Raw genomic sequence first — 21541 nt, forward strand, 5'->3', positions numbered from 1 at the left:
TTTTCGCCACAACTTCGCCAACATTTGTTGTTGCTAGTTTTTTTAATATGTGCCATTCTCACTGGTGTAAGATGATATCTCATGGTAGTTTTGATTTGCATTTCCCTGATTACAAGTGATGTTGAACATTTTTTCATATGCCTGTTGGCCATTTGCATTTCCTCTTTGGAGAAGTGTCTTTTTAGCTCTTCTGCCCATTTTTTGACTGGATTATTTTCTTTGTTTTTGTTGAGTCTCATCAGCTTTTTGTGGATTTTTGTGATCAATCCTTTATCATTAGTGTTGTGTGCAAAAATGTTCTCTTAGTTGGTGGGATTTCTCTTTGTTTTTGTTATTGTCTCTTTTGCTGTGCAGAAGCTCTTTAATTTGATGTAGTCCCAGCTGTTTATCTTTGCCTTCACTATCACTGCTTTGGGTGATGTGTCTGTAAAGATGTCTTTGATGTGCATATCATGGAGTGTTTCGCCTATATTTCCTTCTATGTATTTTATGGTTTCAGGTCTTATGTCTAGTTCTTTAATCCATTTTGAGTTGGTTTTTGTGCATGGTGTGAGGTAGTAGTCAAGCTTCATTCTTTTGCATGTAGCGACCCAGTTTTCCAGCACCATTTGTTGAACAAACTTTCTTTGCTCCTTTGTCAAAGATTAGTTGACCATAAATCTGTGGGTTTATTTCTGGATTTTCTATTCGATTCCATTGGTCTGTGTGTCTGTTCTTGTTCCAATACCATGCAGTTTTGATGATTATGGCTTTGTAGTATAGTTTGAAGTCTGAGAGTGTGATGCCTCCATTCCCTTCTTTTTTTTTCAGGAGAGCATTGGCTATTCGGTGTTTTTGGTGATTCCATATGAATTTCATCAATAATTGTTCTATTTCTTTGAAGAATGACATTGAAATTTTTATTGGAATGGCACTGAATCTGTATATTGCTTTTGGTAGGATGGACATTTTAATAATGTTTATTCTTCCAATCCATGAGCAGGGAATGTCTTTCCATTTTTTTGTGTCTTCTTCTATTTCTTTTAACAGTGTTTTATAGTTTTCTTTGTATAGGTCCTTTACCTCTTTTGTTTGATTTATTCCCAAGTATTTGATTTTTTTTGTTTTGATAATAAAAGGGATGGTTTTTTTTGATTTCTTCTTCTTCAGATTTATTGTTTGTGTATAGGAAGGCTACTGACTTTTGCGTGTTGATTTTGTATAAGATACATACTTTTAAAATGGATTCATAAGATGACTTTTTCCTCATGAATTGACCATTTAAAAGAGAACTGAAGTTGTTTCTATGCTGTTTACAATTAAGGCTTTTTTCTCTCCATTTTTTTTAGTTTTTTTTTAAAGATTTATTTTTTATTTATACAATAGCTGGGGTACAGGCTAGAGGCTTGGGAGGGTAAGAGGATTCACCAGAGACAGAGTGGGGAGCAAAACAGGCAGACAGTGAAAGCACTGCTGAGGGGAGCAGCAGGTGCGACAGGAGAAGTCTGCTGTGCCATGTGGGAATCTCCCTGGCCGGCTGGGAATCGAACACACACTGCAGAGGCTGTGGACAGCTTCACAGCGCTGTGCTCAACCTGCTACACCACAGGGGAGGCACTCCATTTCTTTTAGTTTTTGACAAAATTTTCTTTTTACTTAATTTACTTTTGTGTGGTCTCTATATAATGAGCTAAGTAAGCTAAGGACATGAACTGTGTCTGTTTTCCTGGTGAATCTCCAGCACTTCACCTAGTGCCTGACAGACGTATGTATGCAATAAGTTTGTCAAACAGGGTGGTTCGATATAAAATATTCTTGGTTGGATTTTTAGACTGTTGTTAGCAATTTATCAGTAATTCACAACTGGTACAGGTTTATTTCAACCTTTTTTACTCATTTTGATTTATTACTGCTTCAATTTGCCAAATACTTGAGTGTCGTGAAGCAGATTTTTCTGAGTTATGAGTAATGCTGCCTTTTTTAGAAAAGAATCAGTAATTGTTGATAGCTTATTTATTTGCTCATTTGTTTGTTTTGTCTACCCATTTTCACAAAACTAAATTGTGATGGGGTAGATCAAGCTTAAAGCATTTTTCCTGAAATATTTACCACACAGAATTTTTATCGGGTGAGTGGGGGTGGAGGGCAGGCACATCCTTAGAAGCTGCGTACACTAAGTCCGCCAATACTGGCTTCGTACTGTAAAAGTCACATGGCTCCTAAAAAGAGTTTGTTTTGATAAATTTTAGATACCCACTACCTGGTTATAGAAATGTTCCCCTCCCTTCCTCCCCCCCTCCCTCCCTCCCTCTTTCTTTCCCTGTCTTTTTCTCTGTTTCTTTCTCTCCCCTCTCTCTTTTTCTGTTTTAATTTTTTTCTTTATTTTTGGTTTTTATTGTACCTCTTTTTGTTTTCTTTATTTTTAAGATTTATTTATTCATGCATGCAAGAACCGGGGTACAGGCTAGATGTGAGGGAGGGTGAGAGGATTCACCTGAGACAGAGTGGGGAACAGATCAGGCGACTGGCTGAAGTACACTGCTGAGGGGAGCAGTGGGCGAGGCAGGAGAGGTCTGCCGAGCCTTGTGGGTATCTCCCCAGCCAGACGGGATTGAACCTGTGCTGCAGAGGCTCCGGACAGCTTGACAGCACTGCACTCAGCTGCCTGCGCCACCAGGAAGGCCCCGTTCCTCTTTTTCTTATGTTACAGTAAGTCAACAGACCTGCAAATCTTTACACAGTTTATTTGGGCTATTTGTGAAGGATACACAGAGACACATGGGGATTCCCACACTTTTGAATACCGTATTTCACAGCTTATAGCCTAATCGTGCCCTATGTGAATATGTAGACAATAGAGAACAGTTGGAACAATATTTATTTTAAAAGCTAGATGGTCTTTTTATCCTCCTCATTAGAGAATGTTTGGCATCATAGCTGTATGTCAAAACCATAACTGATAAGCCTTTTTATATAAAAAGCCACACAGTCTAAATGATCCACTGTCACTTACTTTCTTAGTTAAGTCTACCATCTTGAAAAATCCCTACTGCCCTTCAGATTGTTCGTATTAAGTAGGAGTGAAATCACAGTTAAACCTGCTAGGGCCTCCCCGGTGGCGCAGCGGTTGAGCGCTGGGTTGCGAAGCTGCCCGTGGCCTCTGCGGCTCTGGTTCGATCCCCGGCTGCTCCCCGGCCACCGGAGGAGGGTCCCACATGGCGCGCAGACCTCTCCTGCCGCCCGCTGCTCCCCTCAGCAGTGTACTTCGGTCCCTCTGCCTGCTCTGCTCCCCGCTCTGGCTCTGGTGAATTCTCTCACCCTCCCGTGCTTCTGACTGTACCCAGTGCATGTATAAAACAAAAACAAACAAACAAACAAATAAATAAATAAATAAAACATGCCTCTATTAAAAAAAAAAAAAGTTTAAAAAAAAAAAAACCTGCTAAAGATCCCTGGAGACATGGGGGGCTTACTTAAGTGCTAGTCGGACATAATGAGAGTGAGCCACTCTAGGACATTGGCAGAAAGATCATCATAAGTTACTTTACTCCTCCCTTCAGTGGAGGCTCTTTAGAGCTCATTCAGCCCATAGAGAGCAGTGAGGAATTTTACTTTAATAATCAGGCTATGTGTGGGCTGCCCTGGTGGCACAGGGGTTAAAGTCTCAGCACTATCAAGATATCGCCAGCCACTGTAGCGTGAGTTCGATCCCTGGCCAGGGAACTAACCCATGGTGCAGCAAACCTCTCTTGTCTTGTCTGCTGCTCCCCTCAACAGTGGATTTCAGTGGATCTGCCTGTTCTACTCCCTACTATGTCTCTGGTGAATCCTCTCACCCCCACACCTCTGACCTACACCCCACTATGTATAAATAAACAAATCTTTAAAAAATAATTAGGCTATGTGATATATATGTATATTTTGTGCTTTTCCCCAAAGTTAAATCAATTAAATAATCCTAAAACAAAAAACCAAGGTTGTTATCTTTGAAAATCAGCCATCATCATTAAAATAAGAATAAGAGTGAAAGAGAATATAATTAGCAGAAAGTTTAGGATAAAAGAGACATAACTACTCAAGAATTGAAATCAGCATTTTTTGTTAAAAATTTATTTTTATTTATACATACAAGAACTGGGGTCTGAGCCAGAGGTCCGAGGGGTATGGGTGTGTGTTGTGTGTGTGTGTGTGTGTGTGTGTGTGAGAGAGAGAGAATTCCCCAGAGGCAGAGTGGGGAGCAGAATAGGTAGACTGACTGAAATCCACTGCTGAGGGGAGCAGCAGGCAAGACAGGAGAGGTCTTCTGTGCCATGTGGATCAGCAACTTGGCCAGGGACGGAACTCAGGCCAGAGTGGCTGGGGATAGCTGATAGAGCTTAACCCCTGAGCCACCAAGGAGGCCCCCAGAATTAACATTTTAAAGATAGGAGATAACCACTACAGAAAATTTGGTGATTAAAAAGTAACAAAATCAACAGATACAAAGTAACAAAATCAACACTAGATACAAAGATTGCACACCTACTTACCAGACCACTATTCATATTTTGTAGAATCTCCAAACCAAACATCGCTAGCACCTGGGTCCTCAGCTCTCCTGTTTAAAATAGTCCCATTCTTGCTTTTTTGACCTGCCTGTCTTAGTCTAGTTGAACTACTATAACAAAAATACCATAATTGGGAGGCAGGGACTTCAATGTGTGAATTTTGGAGAGACAAGCATTCAGTCCATAACACATCCCCCCACGTCCTCTTTACTCCCTTAGGGGGAAATTCTTTATCCCACTCATCCACAAAAATATCAGGCTTTTTTTTTATTCTTCTGCAATGTTGTTGACATAACTGTTTCATTTCTATAACCCTGATCACACTCTGGGGTCCATCATGATCAGTGTTAGGACCATGTTTTTAGTGTGAAGTGGTAGTAGTCTTCCTGCTTTCTCCTGATTCTACTCTCTCTCATTTGACCAGTTTACCTAATTGCTTCTTCTGCAGTAATTTTGCTTTGTATGAGAGGGTACATTTACTGAGCATTTTAGCACTAAGAGTAGAATCCTTAGAAGGATTCATAATCCATTTGAAAATAAATTATTTAACTCAAGCTCAGGGTTTGTGCTCTAATGCTTTCATTTTCGAATTGCTGTGCTATATAAAAAGGGAAAGTGATTCTAGGAAGATTATGGAGGCATAAAATTTGTTAAATATGAAAGAGACCTGGCAACAGTTTGCATAGTCGCAAAATTTGGGGAATTAGGACTATCTCTTGCTGAATCAGAGCAGGAATGAGGGGTTGAGGAACACTGTCAAGTAATTGGCAGGTTCCAACTGGGAGGGAGATGCTGGAGGTGGATCATGTTATAAAAACACTTGCACCTAACCTCAGAGCATAATGTTATATTCTGTAATCTCCATGGTTGAATAATCCATGGTTGAATTGTCCGTGGTTGAGATTATTTACACTTTGATGGGAAAAACAGCACTGGGGTACTGAGATCATTAATAAATCCAGAAAAACTTAGAAAAATATCCAATTTTACCTAACAGCAGTGCTAAATAAAAGCAACTATAAAGTATATGAATTTAGCAGATAATGGCTGCTAAACAACATTTATTGATTGATTGCTGGAAATACCAGGTTTCTAACTCTAGGTTCAAAGAAATGTAAATTTATTTTAATGTTTGTAATCTTATTATAATTCAATTTAAGTCACTAACATTTTTGGAAATTCATTTTGCATTAAATTTTGGAATGGAGGGAATGACATTACAGAATGTAACAAAGGAAGTTGTTAGTCCTCCTTTTGTATGGAAGAGGTTGGTCTGTAGACCCATACTGGAGAGACAAACTGGTGACTACCCCGCAATTGCATTTCATGTCTTGGGGTGACTCTCAATTTTAGGTGACTCACTAACTAGACGCTAGTCTAAACAAATATTTTCTTCTCTACCCTTTTACTCCTTTCAGCTTTCTTTCTCTTTTCATATTCCAACATGACTAAGAGATACTAATTCTTGCTGCTCCTTCTCTGCTTCTTACTTGTGTATTAGTTGATCTTGATCATGGCCAATGACTAACCTTAGAGACAGTAGTCCTTTTCTTTAAAAAAGTACATTTTCCATCATTATGAAACTTGATTTTATTCTTTTTTTTTTCTTCTTCAGTAAAGCTGCATTAAGTACCTAGTATTTTTTCATTGCTATGCTAAATATTTTTTCATTTTGTGTAGCCAGGTCTTTTTTTTTAAAGTACACATTGGTGCTTAAAGCTGTAGCATTCCTTTCTTTGTGCAGAAGTCTTGGGGTCTAGAAGAGGAAACAAAATAAAATTACAAGTCCTTTCCCAACACTTCCTAAGTTTCTCGTTTTTCTCGTAGCCCTTACCAACATCTAAGACCCTGTATTTTCTTTGATTCTACCCATAGGATGTTGACTACCTGAGTGATTTCTGTTTTTTGTGCTGAAGGAGTCTCTGTTGGTTGAGAAGTGAGACAGGCACATCTAATTAGTCACAATGTCCCCTTGATTCTGCAGCTTCAGCCTGTCTTAAGCAGTCTCACTGCTACTTTCTTAACTCTATTCCTTTTTGGTTTTGCTTGGTCTATTAAAGTAGATTCCTAACAGTTTCCCTGCCTCTAGTCCCTCTGCCCCTAGGATTGCTGCCAGTAATCTTTGTAAAATTCAAGTCTCAATAGCCTTATTGACATTCAGTGTTTGAAGGGTAAATCCATCTACCCAGCATTCCACTGTCAGGCCTTTTCCTATCTGCCTAGACTTTTAGTTTTCCATTCTCTACCACTCCCTGCTCTCCTTAAATTTTATGCTGCAGTAGTACCAGTAATGTATACTGTATTTCAAGCTTCTTTGCAAACTCTGGTCACCTAACCAGAAGCATTAGCATAACTTGGAAACTAAGTAGAAATGCAAATTTTGGGGCTCTATCCCCAAGGCCTGCTGAATCAGAAACTTTTGGGAGTAGGGCTGAGCAAGCTAAGCAAGCTTTCCAGGTGATCCTTATACCTTAAGTCTGAGCTATCTTACATCTGAGAACCACTGCTTTAACCCTTTTCTTCTATGTGGAATATAGAGACACAAAACAAAGGGTCAGCTAAAACGAAGTCAATTAAAAATCCTAGAAATCTGATTGTAGAATTGAGGCTCCCAGAGGGTTGAGGGGAGAGCAAAGTAGAGAGGGCAAGATACCCAATGCTGGTCTCAGGTTTCCCTTGGCCAATAAAAGGAAACAGTTTGAGGAGAAGGAAAGTAGTTTAATATGTTGGGGAATTGAGCAGAGCAGGGCAGGGCAACAGACCCACGTCCCCTGGCCTGCTCTTGGGCAGAGGCCAGGGGTGTGTATCCAGTTACAAGGGAGTAGAAGGGGAGTGGGCGGGGCCCGAATGTCCACCCTTGTGACAGTAGCCTCTGGGGTCTGGGTGGATGCCACTGCTTTACCATCAGCTGGTGCTCAGCAGGTCAGATGTGACTTCCTGGTGATGTTCTTTTCCCTGGGAATGTAAGAAAAGAGTTTGTTAAGCCCAGAGGGTCCATAAAGGACATGGGAGAGCTTATTTGGTGGGACAGAGAGCTGCGTCCTATATTCCTGTTTCAGGCACAGTAGACCATGGTGGAGGACAGTGGGTGCCTGGGTGGGGGTGTGGGGTGTTCAAGGCCTCTGAATCACATGCAGCATTGTAAAACAACATGACTGTGATAAAAAGAATGGGAGAGAAGAAGAGTTCAGTACCACAATGACAAGCCTTGCGTCTTGTATTAAAATTTTCTGCCATAAAAAAAAAAAAGTGATTTCCCTTCCCAAGCTCCTTTATTAATTGCCTTGCATTCACGATCATTTTCATGTGTGTAACTCTTAATTTACACCTTTAACACAATCTGCAGCCATAATTCTGCTTTCTAAGTTAGTCCTCCTTTTAAAATTAGGTATTGGACATCTTAATTGGATATCTTCATTATCCAGATGGAAAATCATCATCTCCTGAAATTTGTTTTACATGCTGTTTCCTATTTCCTCCTTCAAAGGATTCCTCCTTGCAGTTTTGAGTTGTAAACTGAGCAATATTTTTTCATGGTTTTCTATTTTGTCTTGCTGTGAAGGACCCAGAAAATAAGATTTTTTTTTTTACACTCTACAAACCAAAACAGGGTCAGGATTTTCCAGGTGATAAAACTACTATTGTTTTTAGCCCGTCTGTTAAAATGTATTTCTATTTTATTCTCCCTCACTTTTCCTCTCCCATTCCTTCCCCTTTTGTAGTCTTCTTTCTCGTTTTAAGAACTTTGGGCCTCAGTTGACTCAAATTCTACTATAAGATTGAAGGGACCCTTGATCCTTGACCAGTGGTGAAGCCAGGTGCCTTTACCCGTATCTCATTATGCAGTAGGTCTCCAGTAAATACTTTTTAAGTGAGCAAGCATGTCTTAAAGGTCTGGACAGATCTCCAAGGTCCAAAAAAGCCTGGTGAGATTATGGCTAGAGACATAAACCTCAAGGATTTGAGCAATAAGGAGTGAGATGTTTTGACACTCCATAAATATTTCTTAAATAAATATACAGAAGATTTAAAGGAGAGAACACACAGCCATTGTCACAGATGGTTAGATATTTCCTTCTCTGAGGGAGGGGGCAATAAATATAAATGCTATTTCAGTATAAACATTAAGGTTTAGTTTTTAAATACATGTTTATTTATATGTGCATTTCCCTGTGAGCATTCTGTTTGGTATACATTTTTAATAATTTTCAAGATGATTCAAGTAATGATTATATTCAGGTTGGCCATTAAAGTGATGGCCAAATGAAGTGAAAAGGGCTGTAACTTTAGATGTCATTAGAGTTCATTCTATTTTTTTTTGTTGGATAGAAAAGAGAATTTGCACTTGCGCGCACACACAGACATGGGGGAAATTTTTTCTTGAAAATCATAGTGTGTATCTATTATCATAATTTAAACTTTTCTCTCATAAAGAATAGATATCCTTAAGTCATAATCGTAAAAACGCCTCTCTTTTTAACATGCACACAGGAAACCTCGGCCTGTGTCCCAGTTGGTTGCGCAGCAAGTTACTCAGCAGTTTGTGCCCCCTACACAGTCAAAGAAAGAGAAAAAAGATAAAGTAGACAAAGAAAAAAGTGAAAAGGAAACAACTAGCAAAAAGAACAGTCACAAGAAAACCAGGTAAATTTGAAGAGTGTTTTGTGATCATTTAATATATTCTCTTTTAACACTGATGTATGCAATGTGGAAGTAAAAGACTGCATCTCCTGTATTATAGTGTCTTTAAGGTGCTTTTCGGAGTTTGAAAGCTAGTTTAGAAATTAAAGAAGAGTCCACAGATATAAATACAAACTTAAATGTAAGGATGCTTTCTGTTTTGTTTTTTACTTAAGAGACATGTCGTGTTTGAACTATTTTGTTTTTATTCATAAGGACAGTACTTATCAATACTGAACACAATACTGAACAGGTATTTGCATAGGGGTTTATTGTTAGTAAATATTTAACATACGGTTTAATCAAAATGGTCACGAGTCCAGGCAGAACAGGCCATGATGCTGTTACCTGCACACCTTGGTGGAGTGACTGTGCTGTGACCTCTGCCTCATCTGGCATGCAATGCTTCCTACTCATTCTGAAACACTTATTTTAATGTAATTGATAAGCTTTATATAAAACTATCATAAACCTGTAAAAACACAGAGAGACCATTGCTTCCAGATTATCATAGTTTGTTGTTATAATGAAGATTCATGAATGATCAATTTGTTTGCTAATGATTTGAGACAATTATGTTTTTGTGTAGCCAGGTACATACAGATCTAAAGCTCTAAACATCGAGGTTTTCTTTCTGTTTTTACCTAAATTCTAATTTGCACTATGCTCAGAACGTTGGAAAGAGAAAAACCAGTTTAAAATTTCATCATCAGGGCCTCCCTGGTGATCTAGGGGTTGAGTCTCAGCGCTGTCACCAGTAGGGCCTGAGTTTGATACCCGGCCAGGGAGCCGACCCACATAGGACACAGCAGACCTCTCCTGTCTTGTCTGCTGCTCCTCTCAGCAGTGAATTTCAGTAGATCTGCCTGTTCTGCTCCCCACTCTGTCTCTGGTGGATCCTTTCACACACCCCTCACCCCCAAACCACCCCCCACCCTGCACCTCTGGCCCACATCCCAGTTCTGGGATGCATAAATGAACTAAAAATAAACCTTAAAAATAAATAAATAAATAATAAAGTAAAATAAAATTTCATCATCTGTTGTATATAGGCCCAGATTGAAAAATGTGGATCGGAGTAGCGCCCAGCACCTGGAAGTCACCGTTGGGGATCTGACAGTCATTATTACAGACTTTAAGGAGAAAACGAAGTCGCCGCCAGCGTCCAGTGCGGCGTCCGCAGATCAGCACAGCCAGAGTGGCTCCAGCTCTGACAACACGGAGCGGGGCGTGTCCAGGTCGTCCTCGCCCAGGGGAGAAGCCTCGTTGAATGGAGAATCGCATTAAAGTCTGTTTTCTCCAACTTCTTAGCCACTTCTGTCAGACCATGCAAATACACAGATTATGCCAAGAAGTACCACATTTTCATGACAAGCGTACTCATGCACAATCCATAATTTGAGTCTCACATAAAATAGAATTTGTTCGGGTTTTGTTAGATTTCATCGCAATCTATGCCTCCCAAACGTTTTCAGACATTCTGGTCTCCACAGTTAAAGGTGCCATGAAAATGTGGTTGGATTGTTCATTACGCAGTGTTACTGGTAAGTCTATTTTCACTTTTAGTTTAGTGAATTCTAGCACCTAATTCTTGAATTCTCTACTATTGGCATGTAATGAATTTAAATTTTTATAACATAGTGCAAGCTGCCTAAATATGTATTATTTGAGAATTGTGAAACAGATAGTTATATGTATACAAGTCAAAGATCAACTTAATCAACTGGCTGCAACAGGATTTTCTTAATGGTTATCTTCTTAAATACACCTGCTGGTACTTGGTGTGGTTAAATAGGAAAATTGTTATTAAATAAAGAATTTGTATAAACCGTTGCCAATGTTTTGACACATTTTACTAAATTATTGTTCCTGAATTATGTTTCTGGTCTTATCTGGTTTTTCTGTTTGTTTGTTATTGCTTATCTTTCAAAACATTCATTTATTGTAATGTTTACTAGCAAACTAGTAAACAATAAAGCATTGATTATTTAGCTTTATAATTTAGGTTTAGTGTTGTTGTCATTGAACACTGGTATATTCTGTATTATATGATACTTTAAAATTCAAATAATTATAAGCATTTGGCAAAAGCAAGGAAAAAGAAACCTGCCATATTTTAAAAGCTGCAATTTTGGAAAAGCTTTAACTTAATAATAGTTTTATCACTGTTCCCTTGCCCCAAACTGATCCAGGGTCATAGAAGTATGAATCTATTCAGTACAGAAAATGGAAACCGTTGTACAGAACTGGAAAATAACTCATCTTAAATCAGTTCTGTTGGCATGTTATTAAATAGAGCAATTCTTATGAAAAATCATAGTGCCCTATTTTCAGACACAACTACCAGTTTAAGCATTTATCAATATCCTGAAATAAAAGAAGTATTTACAGCCCCAATCACTATTATGTAAAATTACCAATAAAATATTTTTATGACTACAGATGTTGCATTTTTGTTTACAACGAATACAGTGTTTTATGTTGTATTTAAAAATCCAACCCAGAAACCACACAATACATCTTAGATTCTCTTAGGGTCTATCGCCTGCTTTCTCTTAGCCATTTGTTTAATATCTATCCACCCTTAGGGGATTTCTGAAATATAAATGAACTTGAAGCATAACTTGGACACAAAATATCATACAAAGTCATCATGATAGCATTTGAAGAAAAAAATAAAACTGTGGACCCTGACTTGTGATATGTGTGGCTTCATGTGCTGATGTAATTTTCTGTTTAATTGCAGTACTTTTTTACAGGCAAGTGGTACTGTCTTTTTTTTTGTAAGATGCTAGTTGTGAAATACAGTTAATTGCATACAGTAAAAGTCTGTGATTAAAACATTTATATACCTCATTCTTTAGTGTTGTTAAATGAAAATTTAAAATTTGTTTTTATTACAAGATACTTACAGTGGCACTCCAACTCTAATTCGTTCCGTTCTTTGAAAACATGAGTTTTTGGTCTTAGTTTATTCTGATTTTCACATGTCTTAAATGTTCTCTCTTTATCTATATTCTTTTTTAGAAATAGTACAACTTACAAATCATAGTTGTATTAAGGAAGTAGTCTAATTTTTAAGTCAAAACTATGCGTTGGAGGCATTGGGTCTTCCGGTGATCAAATGCTTTCTAGATAATTTTAAATGAACTGCAAGAGAGAGAAAAGTCTGACAAAAGATGAGAGTTGACCTGATTTGGACATACTCCTCTTTCTGTAGAGGTGGGGAGACAGCCTCACATGGAGATTAGGATTCTAACTGTTGTTTGGCATTTGAATATCTGCTACAGAACCTAAGGGAGCTTGAGTAAATTACTCAAGGTCATTTTCTATCTATAAAACAGGGATAATGATAATCATATCTAATTCATAGGGTAGTTAGAAGGATTAAATGTCAATCTATATAAAATGCTTAATAATTGTCAGGCACATAATTGGATGCTTGGTAAATGTGAACCTCTACTATCTTCATAGGTAAAATCCCATTATTAGAATACAAAACCACTTTTTGTAACAAAAATCATTTCCATGCCCTTTTAGATGACCGAAAGGAACTGGGTTCCGTAGGTTACATAACACTGATTTTTTTCTGCATCCCATGTTTGCTCTGACCCCAGACCAGCCAGCTTTCCACAATTAAAGACCTGGCAATACATACCATGAAGCAGGAAATGAACTGTTGGGTAGTTTGAAATGTTGCTTTCCTTTCATTAATCACAATTATCTTCACCTGCCCTCATTTCATCCTACTTCAAATACACTTCCAAATCAGGAAGTGGTCCAAATTCCATAAATACAGCTAATGTGAAAACATGCAAAAAAATACAGAGACTGGGCTTTGGGTGCATTTTTAGCTCTTTTTCATCAATTTAGCCTGTGGTTTTTAGCAGTGGATTCTTTTAACCAAATTCCATACAAAAAGAATTTGGATGTTTTTCAGAGTTTCTTACCTTATTTTGATATGAGTGGAGCTGTAACTTGAGACTTATAAGAATACATAGTCTTAAATTCTTTTGTATTGGACAGTAGAAATAGTTGATAGCTTAAAGGTCTTATTTTTACTAAGTGCTTTTCTAAAATTATATGATGATCGTAGATAAAGTGAAAACATGAAGAGCTTTCATGAGTTGGTAGCATATTTATCACGTTTGTTTCGGACAAAATTTCTTATTGCCTAAAAGAAATAGTTTTACATACTATGTGCATTGTTGCTAAATGGTCTGGAAGTTTTAGCTTTCACTGAGGTCCTTATTTTACTATCTTGGTCTGCAACTTCTCTCTTTTCCGGCATCTTTTCCTGATGTTGAACTGGGCCATTGATAGAAATGTTTGTACTGTATTTTGAAAATTAAATGAAAACAAAACTGTGTGTCTAAGGACAGGATGACCTTAAAATAACACTTTGACTTATTGGCACTGGCCCCCTTCCTTTTTAAACCACAGGCAGCTTCACTTGTCTGGAACAACGACGTAAAAAAACTGAACAAGTGCAGAGAAACCATCCATGACGGAAATAGCTGAGCCTCAATCAAGAGGCAAAGAAGGTTCTAGGATACAGGACGTGACTGATCTCAAAGCAGAAGGCAAAGAGTCCACCCACTGACTAGGTAGCACCATGGCAAATAAGCCCTACTCATGTCAAAGCAGAATGTAGGAATGCAGGGGGAAAAACAGGCAGTGAAAACAGAATTAGAAAATGCTGTGCATTGGTGTGCAACGTGAATGATAGAGGAGAATCAGTAGAAAGGGAGAGAGAAGAAATAGAACTTACAACATACCTGTCTCTAGGAATGTTTTAAAACCATGATAAGGGCCTCCTTGGTGGCGCAAAGGGTTAAGACACAGCCTATGAAGCTCCCCGGCCCGGGAGCTACCCCATGGCGCAGCAGACCTCTCCTGACTCACCCGCTGCTCCTCTCAGCAGTGTATTTCAGTTGCTCTGCCTGTTCGGTTCCCCACTCTGTCTCTAGTGAATCCTCTCACTCCCCACATCTCTGGCCTGCACCCCAATTCCTGTATGCATAAATAATCTTTAAAAAAAATAAATCCATGATAAATCGTCTTTAGAATGACTTGGTCATCCAAATTTCAGTTTGGTTTAGAGACTGTTTCCTAGGATAGCGAAATGTAATCACTTCAGAATGATTTTCTTTTTTTTTTTTTTTAAAGATTTACTTATTTATGCACACAAGAACTGGGGTACAGGCCAGAGATATGGGGGCTGAGAGGATTCACCAGAGACAGTAGGGAGCAGAACAGGCAGGCAGACTGAAATACACTGCTGAGGGGAGCAGCAGGCCAGTCAGGAGAGGTCTGCTGCGCCATGTGGGTAGCTCCCTGGCTGGCTGGGGGATCAAACTTGTGCTGCAGAGGCTGCGGATAGCCTCATAGTGCTGTGCTTAACCCCTTGCGCCACCAGGGAGGCCCCAGAATGATTTTCTTATAAAGTAGTTTATTTTAAATAGTTATCAGAGGGGAGGGTGGGGGAAAAAAAAAGTTATCAGAAGATTTACCTGGAATTATACCAACACGACTGAATGCACACCACCAATAGCCAAGATGATTTATTAGTCTTTGTATTTAGCCAGTGCAAATATTCCTGCCTTTATGGAATGGATGGATTTGGGAGCATAAGAAATGCCTTAAGAACAGGTAGTTCTGTTACAGGACAGGGAGAGGGGTACTTTAGAACCCCCAAATCTGTTTTAAATAGGTTTTGTTATCTGTCATACTAAGGCAAAACATATAAGAACTTTATTGGAAAGGAATTTTAATATAATTAGTAATATAGAAAAGATAAAGAATATAGTTTTTAAATTAAGTATTTGAAGTTACCCATCTCCTTGTGGGTAAATATTTAGCCAAACAGGGTTGGCCCAAAGCAAGGCCCAAAAGTCTGTCACAAGTTTAAAGTACCTTTAAGTGGGAACACATGAAAAGGGTTAGAAACAGCCAGACAAGTGTAGAAGGAGAAGAGTAAAATTAAGACTAACCTGCTGCTTCTCCTCCCTGCTCAGCTCCACCCTCCCTTGGGTGGGACAGGGAACCTGGAACCTCCTCTTTTCCTGGGGACCACCCAAGTAGAGCTCTGAAAGATTTTAGTGCTCTGGGAAGTGTTTTTTTGCTCTGAATCATTTTTCCTTTTGTTTAGTACAAGTTGTAGGTTCTGGTAGCTATTTTACTGTTATAATGCTTTCAATATTCTGATCTAGGTTTACATGACTATTTGATTTGATTCATCGATTTGTAGAATATATTTGTTGAGCACATTTTGTGTGCTAGGGGTTGATTACAAAAAGCACAGAGATGTGGAAGAGATCTGTAAATATTCCAGTGCCATCACAGCAACAATAAAAAATATTCAAAAGGTACACAAGTGCAAATAAGAGGTAGTATTTGACATACTTTGTTTCCAAGAAACTCAATGTGCTGAAGTACCCACTGCAAGCCCATGTTGAAAGTGTTTAGGACTTCATTTTACAGTTGCAGCTGTTGTGTTGTTATTATGATATGGGTGTCACCAGTATTTTAGCCAGCAATTTAATTACTCCAGCTTGAATGTTCAAATATTTAAGAATTAAAAAATGTAATGTGGGGTAATTTGTCTTTCTTTATCATTAATAAATAGCTAAATGAGCTCCTACTGTTACCATTTGGGGGAGATGTTGAGGAGACTTGACTCAGTAATCAAATGAGAAATTTTATTTTTTTTCGTAGACCAGAGGTTGGGGGGTGGGGTGGGGTGTTGGGGGTGTGGGAAAGGGGGTGAGAGAATTCACGGAGACAGGATAGGGAGTAGAAGAGGCAGGTTGAAGATTAAAATCTGCTGCTAGGGGGAGCAGCGGGCAAGACAGGAGAGGTCTACTGTGCCATGTGGGTCAACAACTTGGCTGGGGTCTGAACTCAGGCCCTAGTGGTGACAGCGCTGAGACTTAACCCTTAGACCACCAGGGAGGTCCATGAAGTGAGAAATTTTACTCAGACCTGTGTCAAGAAAAGATTAACGGGACCTGAAAAATCAATTTGCCTTTTTCTTATGAACAACAAGAATCACCAATTCATTACCTTCTGTTTTTGCTTTAAATTTTTTTTTTTTAAAGATTTATTTATTTATTTATACAAGCACTGGGTACAGTCAGAAGCGTGGGAGGGTGAGAGAATTCACCAGAGCCAGAGCGGAGAGAACAGGCAGATGAGGAAGTACACTGCTGAGGGGAGCAGCGGGCGGCAGGAGAGGTCTGCGTGCCGTGTGGGACCCTCACCCAGTAACCGGGGATCGAACTGGCACTGCAGAGGCTGCGGGCAGCTTCGCAACCCAGCGCTCAACCGCTGCGCCACCGCGGAGGCCCTGTTTTTGCTTTAGTTATGAAAAATCTCTTAAAATTAGGCTTTATTTTAATTATATAGGGCTCAATACTTGCATGTCTGTTTTCTAACTTTCTATTCTTGCATTTCTATTTGTATATTTCTAGTTTCTGATTTTTCGTCTCTTTTCTGTGTTCATACAAAGTTCCTCAAAACTCTCAATAAGGCTAAATAGTAATACTTCTTAAAAACCTCAAAAATAGCTGTTTTAAGGGCATAGAGGGTCTTTGGGGGAACTTTTGGGGGTAAAGGATCCAGTAGAATGGGTGCCTCTCCAGCTGGAATTCCTGAGGAACAGAAATAAAATGTGAATCTGGAAGGTCTTGAGATTACCTTCAGGCTTAGATCTGTTGGCCTACCTGGGAGGGAGGAGTTGAGGTGAAAGCTACTCTCTCATCTTCATTTTTCCATTAACACTTTTAGCAAGATAATTCAGAAACTATTAATTTGGACCTTTTCATGTGCGTTATTTGCATTATCCTCTTTTAATTAATAACCATAACAACAACAAAATGGGCCTATGTTTACTTTTGCAGTCAACAAGAAGGAGGTGAGTTGGGATACTATAAAATTAGTTAGGGAGAAGACCCATAAAGAACAAAACGGTGGCGAAAGCATTTTTATTTTATTTATTTTTAATAAAAAGGTATTTATGTGATTTTATTTTTTTATTTTTTATTTTTAAAATTCATTTATTTTTATACAATAACTGGGGTACAGGCCAGAGGCATGGGAGAGTGAGAGGATTTACCAGAGACAGAGCGGGGAGCAGAACAGGCAGACTACCGAAATACACTGCCGAGGGGAGCAACGGGTGAGACAGGAGAGGTCTGCAGCGCCATGTGGGAATCCCCCTGGCCGGTCAGGAATTGAACCCGCACTGCAGAGGCTGCAGACAGCTTTACAGCACTGCACTCAACCTGCTGCGCCACTGGGGAGGCCCAAAGCTTTTTTAAAAGAGGAAAGTAGGCTGAGTTCTCAGAAAAAAAGACCAGAGTGAGCTGGTCTTAGGCCCAAGAGGTAGATTTTGGTCTTCAATAATAATCTGTTTTTCCTGTTACAGGATAAGGGGCAATTTAAACAAAGCAAAATTAATGATAAAATTTTATTTTATGTAAAAGGAAACATTAGATAGGATTGTTTATTGATGTAATTTCTGTATAGTATGGAATGTCGGTAACAAGGCTTCTGATTTCAGTTTTCAGCTAAGGCCTGGACTTCTGAAGTGTAAAGGTATCAGAATTCATAATTACTTTCAGCCTCAATTTTTGGGAACCTTGGTAAAAAATAACTTTCTCTGTTAATATTGTTATAGTCTTGATCAATAGCAGGTTTTGGAGGACTCAGGCATCTGTTTTAAATCTAGTTTTTCCCATGAGTAAATTTCCCTGCAAAAGAAGAGGTTTATTATCAAAGGAAAAGAAAAGGATGCTTGTACAGACACAGTGGGAGAAAGAGCTGCCTTATTGACAGTACTCATTTCAAATAGTAGGTTATTTAATGTATTTACAGGAATGGAAGTTTACGTAAGATTGCGCTGAGGGGTTAAAGTCTCACTGCTATCAAGCTATCACTAGCCACTGCTCATGAGTTTGAACCCCAGACAGGGAACTGACTCACATAGGGCTGTCTGTTTTACCTGCTGCTCCTCTTATTTTAAGAGATCCATCTGTTCTGCTCCCCACTCTGTCTCTGGCGAATCCTCTCACCCCACTGCACCACTGGTCTACATCCTAATTATCGTATGCATTAAAAAAAAAAAAGATTTCACCGGTGAGGAATATGACTATAAGATATTCCTTATTCTCTTCCCAAGCTGACTGCTCTAACATGCTCCTTCTCTTGTAGCTGAAAGTGCCCTCTAAATGATGGCATCACATAACAGCTAAAGTTTCGCGACATCCCATGGCATTTATTACTAGCACTGTTTCTTGTCCTGTCAGCTATAGAGCTGAGTTTCAGGGGGACTTGAACAAAATCATTTTACTCCTTTATCTTAACTCCTCACCCGCTTTGCCTACATTGATTGGTCTGAATAAACACTTCAAATGAAATACTTTTTGTTCCAACAGCATTATTTTCCAAATTTCCCCTCCAATCCAACAAGGTCCCTAAGGAATGGACTGGAAAAAATGAAGAAATTTTACTAGAGGCCAAGTGGAGGAGAAAATGATTTTCATTTTTAGTGTTTGTTTCTGGTTGTATTTTGCAACTTGCCTAACTTGCTGACTTCTATTACTCTGTAAGTCATGTTTTAAACCTCAAGACCAGTGTAAGATATTTCCAAGTAACACTGATTTTTTTTTGTTTTGCTTTTACTACTAAGTTGCATCACTCAGTTCAGCATTTATTTGTTCATAGCAAGATGGTATGGTATCATGGAAAGCACAAATGTGTTTTGGCTCTTCAAAGGTTTCCATTCAAACTGTAGACCTTAATTATTAGCAATGTGGTTAACAAACTTCTCTGAATTCCAGGTTCCTTATTTTTTAAAGAATGGAATAACACATCTTCATGTTTCTGTTGTAAGAACTAAATGAGAGTATGTTGTAGGAATTAAATATATCTTTTTAGAATGGAAGTTAAAAAATCTTTTGAAAATTCGTCTGATAAGGTATTCAATTTACATTTCCTCCCAAACAATATTTTGTTTTTCTAAGTCAAGTACTCAAAGGTAGACAGAAGGGGAAATGTTGACTAGGACCCCAAATTTGTTCTAAAGTAACTTAGAGAAGTCTTAAAAAAAATAAATCCTCATTGCTTGAATATGTTATATACCTAGCATATTAAGAGCCATCAGAAAAATAAAGATAAGCTTTTTTTTTAAATGACAACTCTTTTTTTAAAAAATTAATTTATTTATTTATACAAGCACTGGGTACAGTCAGAAGCGCGGGAGGGTGAGAGAATTCACCAGAGCCAGAGCGGGGACAGAGCAGGCAGAAGGACCGAAGTACACTGCTGAGGGGAGCAGCGGGCGGCAGGAGAGGTCTGCGCACCATGTGGGACCCTCCTCCGGTGGCCTGGGAGCAGCCAGGGATGGAACCGGCGCTGCAGAGCCTGCGGTCAGCTTCGCAACCCAGCGCTCAACCGCTGCGCCACCAGGGAGGCCCAAGATTAGCTTTTTAAAAAATATGATCCTTGAGATTTGGATTATCCTGAACCTAAGAGTCTTGATGACAGAGAAGGTCTCTATCTCCAAAATCTAAGTAACAACAAATATTGCTACTTTTAAATTTCTTTCCCTTCACCTAAATTTACCTTTTTGACAGGATGAAGGGGAGATAAATACATTGATTCAAAATTTGGATATACTCACCTCCGCACCGCTGGCTTACACCCCAGTTCTTCTACACAAAAAAATTTAAAAAAAAAATTAGATATAGCCAGCCTGTCATTAGATAATTCAGAGGGAAGACTAGAGATGAAAAAATAGATGTCGGAATACATACATACACACAATAATGAAGGGAATGTCGAATTTATGACATCAAAATATTTTAAATTATCAAAAATTTTAAAATAATGTTAGGAATGCTAACATGCAATGTGTGAATTGTGGAGATGATCAGAAGGGCATGCATACAGCTTCTCAGACTCTTAAGAGGATCAGTTAAGATATTGTATGGGTAATATAAATAAAACTCATTTCTATTTTTGGAATGCCTTATATAGTTTTTCAGCAGAGTTTCCTTTTTAATTATATGATTAAAAATAAACCTAAAGGATGCTATGCTCCAGAACCCTGATGTCAAGTAAATGGACAATTATTCTGCACATCCTTGTCCCATAAATTATTGCAGAAATGAAAACTGCCAAATATTTTAACAATTTGTGGGTCATTAAATCATTACTTATTTTTTCTTACTACATTTAGTTTCTTTGTTGAAATGGAGAACAATTAAACATCATTTATGTAAGTACTAACTCTTTAATCTTGTTTCTTGGCACATCACTTTTAACTTTCTCAAAATCTATTTTCCATTTTTATAAATGCATTTATTATCATTCTCCGTGCTTCTTTAAGTTGATCTCTATTTCTCTAAGAATTGTAAGGTACAGTAGGATTAATTTAGTTTTCTTGTTTTTCCTTGCTTGTCTCCCTTTTGAGGGCAGTTCACTCTAGCCCCTTGTCTGGCATGTAGAGTATATTCAATAAATGCTTATCAAATAGATATGTGTATATTTTCATTCTATTTACACATCTTGAAGCATGCTAGTTTTCATTTTTTATCAGGTAAGGTAAGTAGGCGAGGCTTATATTTGTTTAGTGTCTTTCCCATAGTCACAGAGCCAGCACTTTATTGGCAATTCCAAATGGAGAATTTCTGTTACATAACATTTCTCAGCCTTATCGTCAAATCTCCACATGCAATCTGAACAATTTAACAGAACAGTTTTCTTCCATGAGAGTGCATGTGTGCATTTTCAAAGCCTCCTTTCCCTCACTTTTTGGCACAGTAGCTGCTTCCTGGCTCCAGCCTCAATCTCTGTCCCAGCCTTTACTCTGCTGCCAGAACCAGCTCTCTAAAATGCAAAGGTGATTATGTTACTTCCTGACTTAAAAACCCTTCAGTGCATTGTCTTCAAGGTTAAGTTTCTAAGTCCTTGGTGTGATAAACAAGGCACTCCAATTCCTGGACCCTTCAACTTCGACAGTCTTACTGGTCATCGCATCCTCTCTCCAGTTCACTCAGCTGGTGGTCTTGAAGTTCTGACAGTTCCAACACTAGAGCCTGTATCCTCTTTTTTTTTTTTTTTTTAAAATATTTATTTATTTAGGCATACAATAACTGGGGTGTAGGCTGGAGGTGGGGTGGTGGGGGTGAAAGGATTCACCAGAGACAGAGTGGGCAGCAGAACAGGCAGATCTACTGTAATCCACGGCTGAGGGGAGCACTGGGCCAGGCAGGAGAGGTCTGCTGCGCCTGTGGGTCAGCTCCCTAGTGGGGTATGAGCTCTTGCTGCAG

The 21541-nt window shown here is 38.7% G+C and overlaps 1 protein-coding gene across 3 annotated transcripts in view; it reads left to right on the plus strand.

The window, feature by feature from the left end:
• LOC119247583 (YY1-associated factor 2) overlaps positions 1-14042 on the plus strand; it is an 87108-nt gene extending 73066 nt beyond the window's left edge. For 2 of the 3 annotated variants that reach the window (XM_037514137.2, XM_037514136.2), the window contains 2 exons: positions 9018-9170; positions 10259-12062. In XM_037514137.2, coding sequence (XP_037370034.1) covers positions 9018-9170; positions 10259-10493 — 388 coding nt within the window. In that variant the 3' untranslated portion in view covers positions 10494-12062. Of the gene's footprint in view, positions 1-9017; positions 9171-10258; positions 12063-13649 lie in introns of those variants that run through there. The other variant, XR_008552215.1, reaches the window with a different exon arrangement.
• Positions 14043-21541: the final 7499 nt, after the last annotated feature.

This window comes from Talpa occidentalis, unplaced genomic scaffold (assembly GCF_014898055.3).
Source record: "Talpa occidentalis isolate TD23 unplaced genomic scaffold, MPIMG_talOcc4v2.1 talOcc4.16, whole genome shotgun sequence".
Taxonomy (NCBI): Eukaryota; Metazoa; Chordata; class Mammalia; order Eulipotyphla; family Talpidae; genus Talpa; species Talpa occidentalis.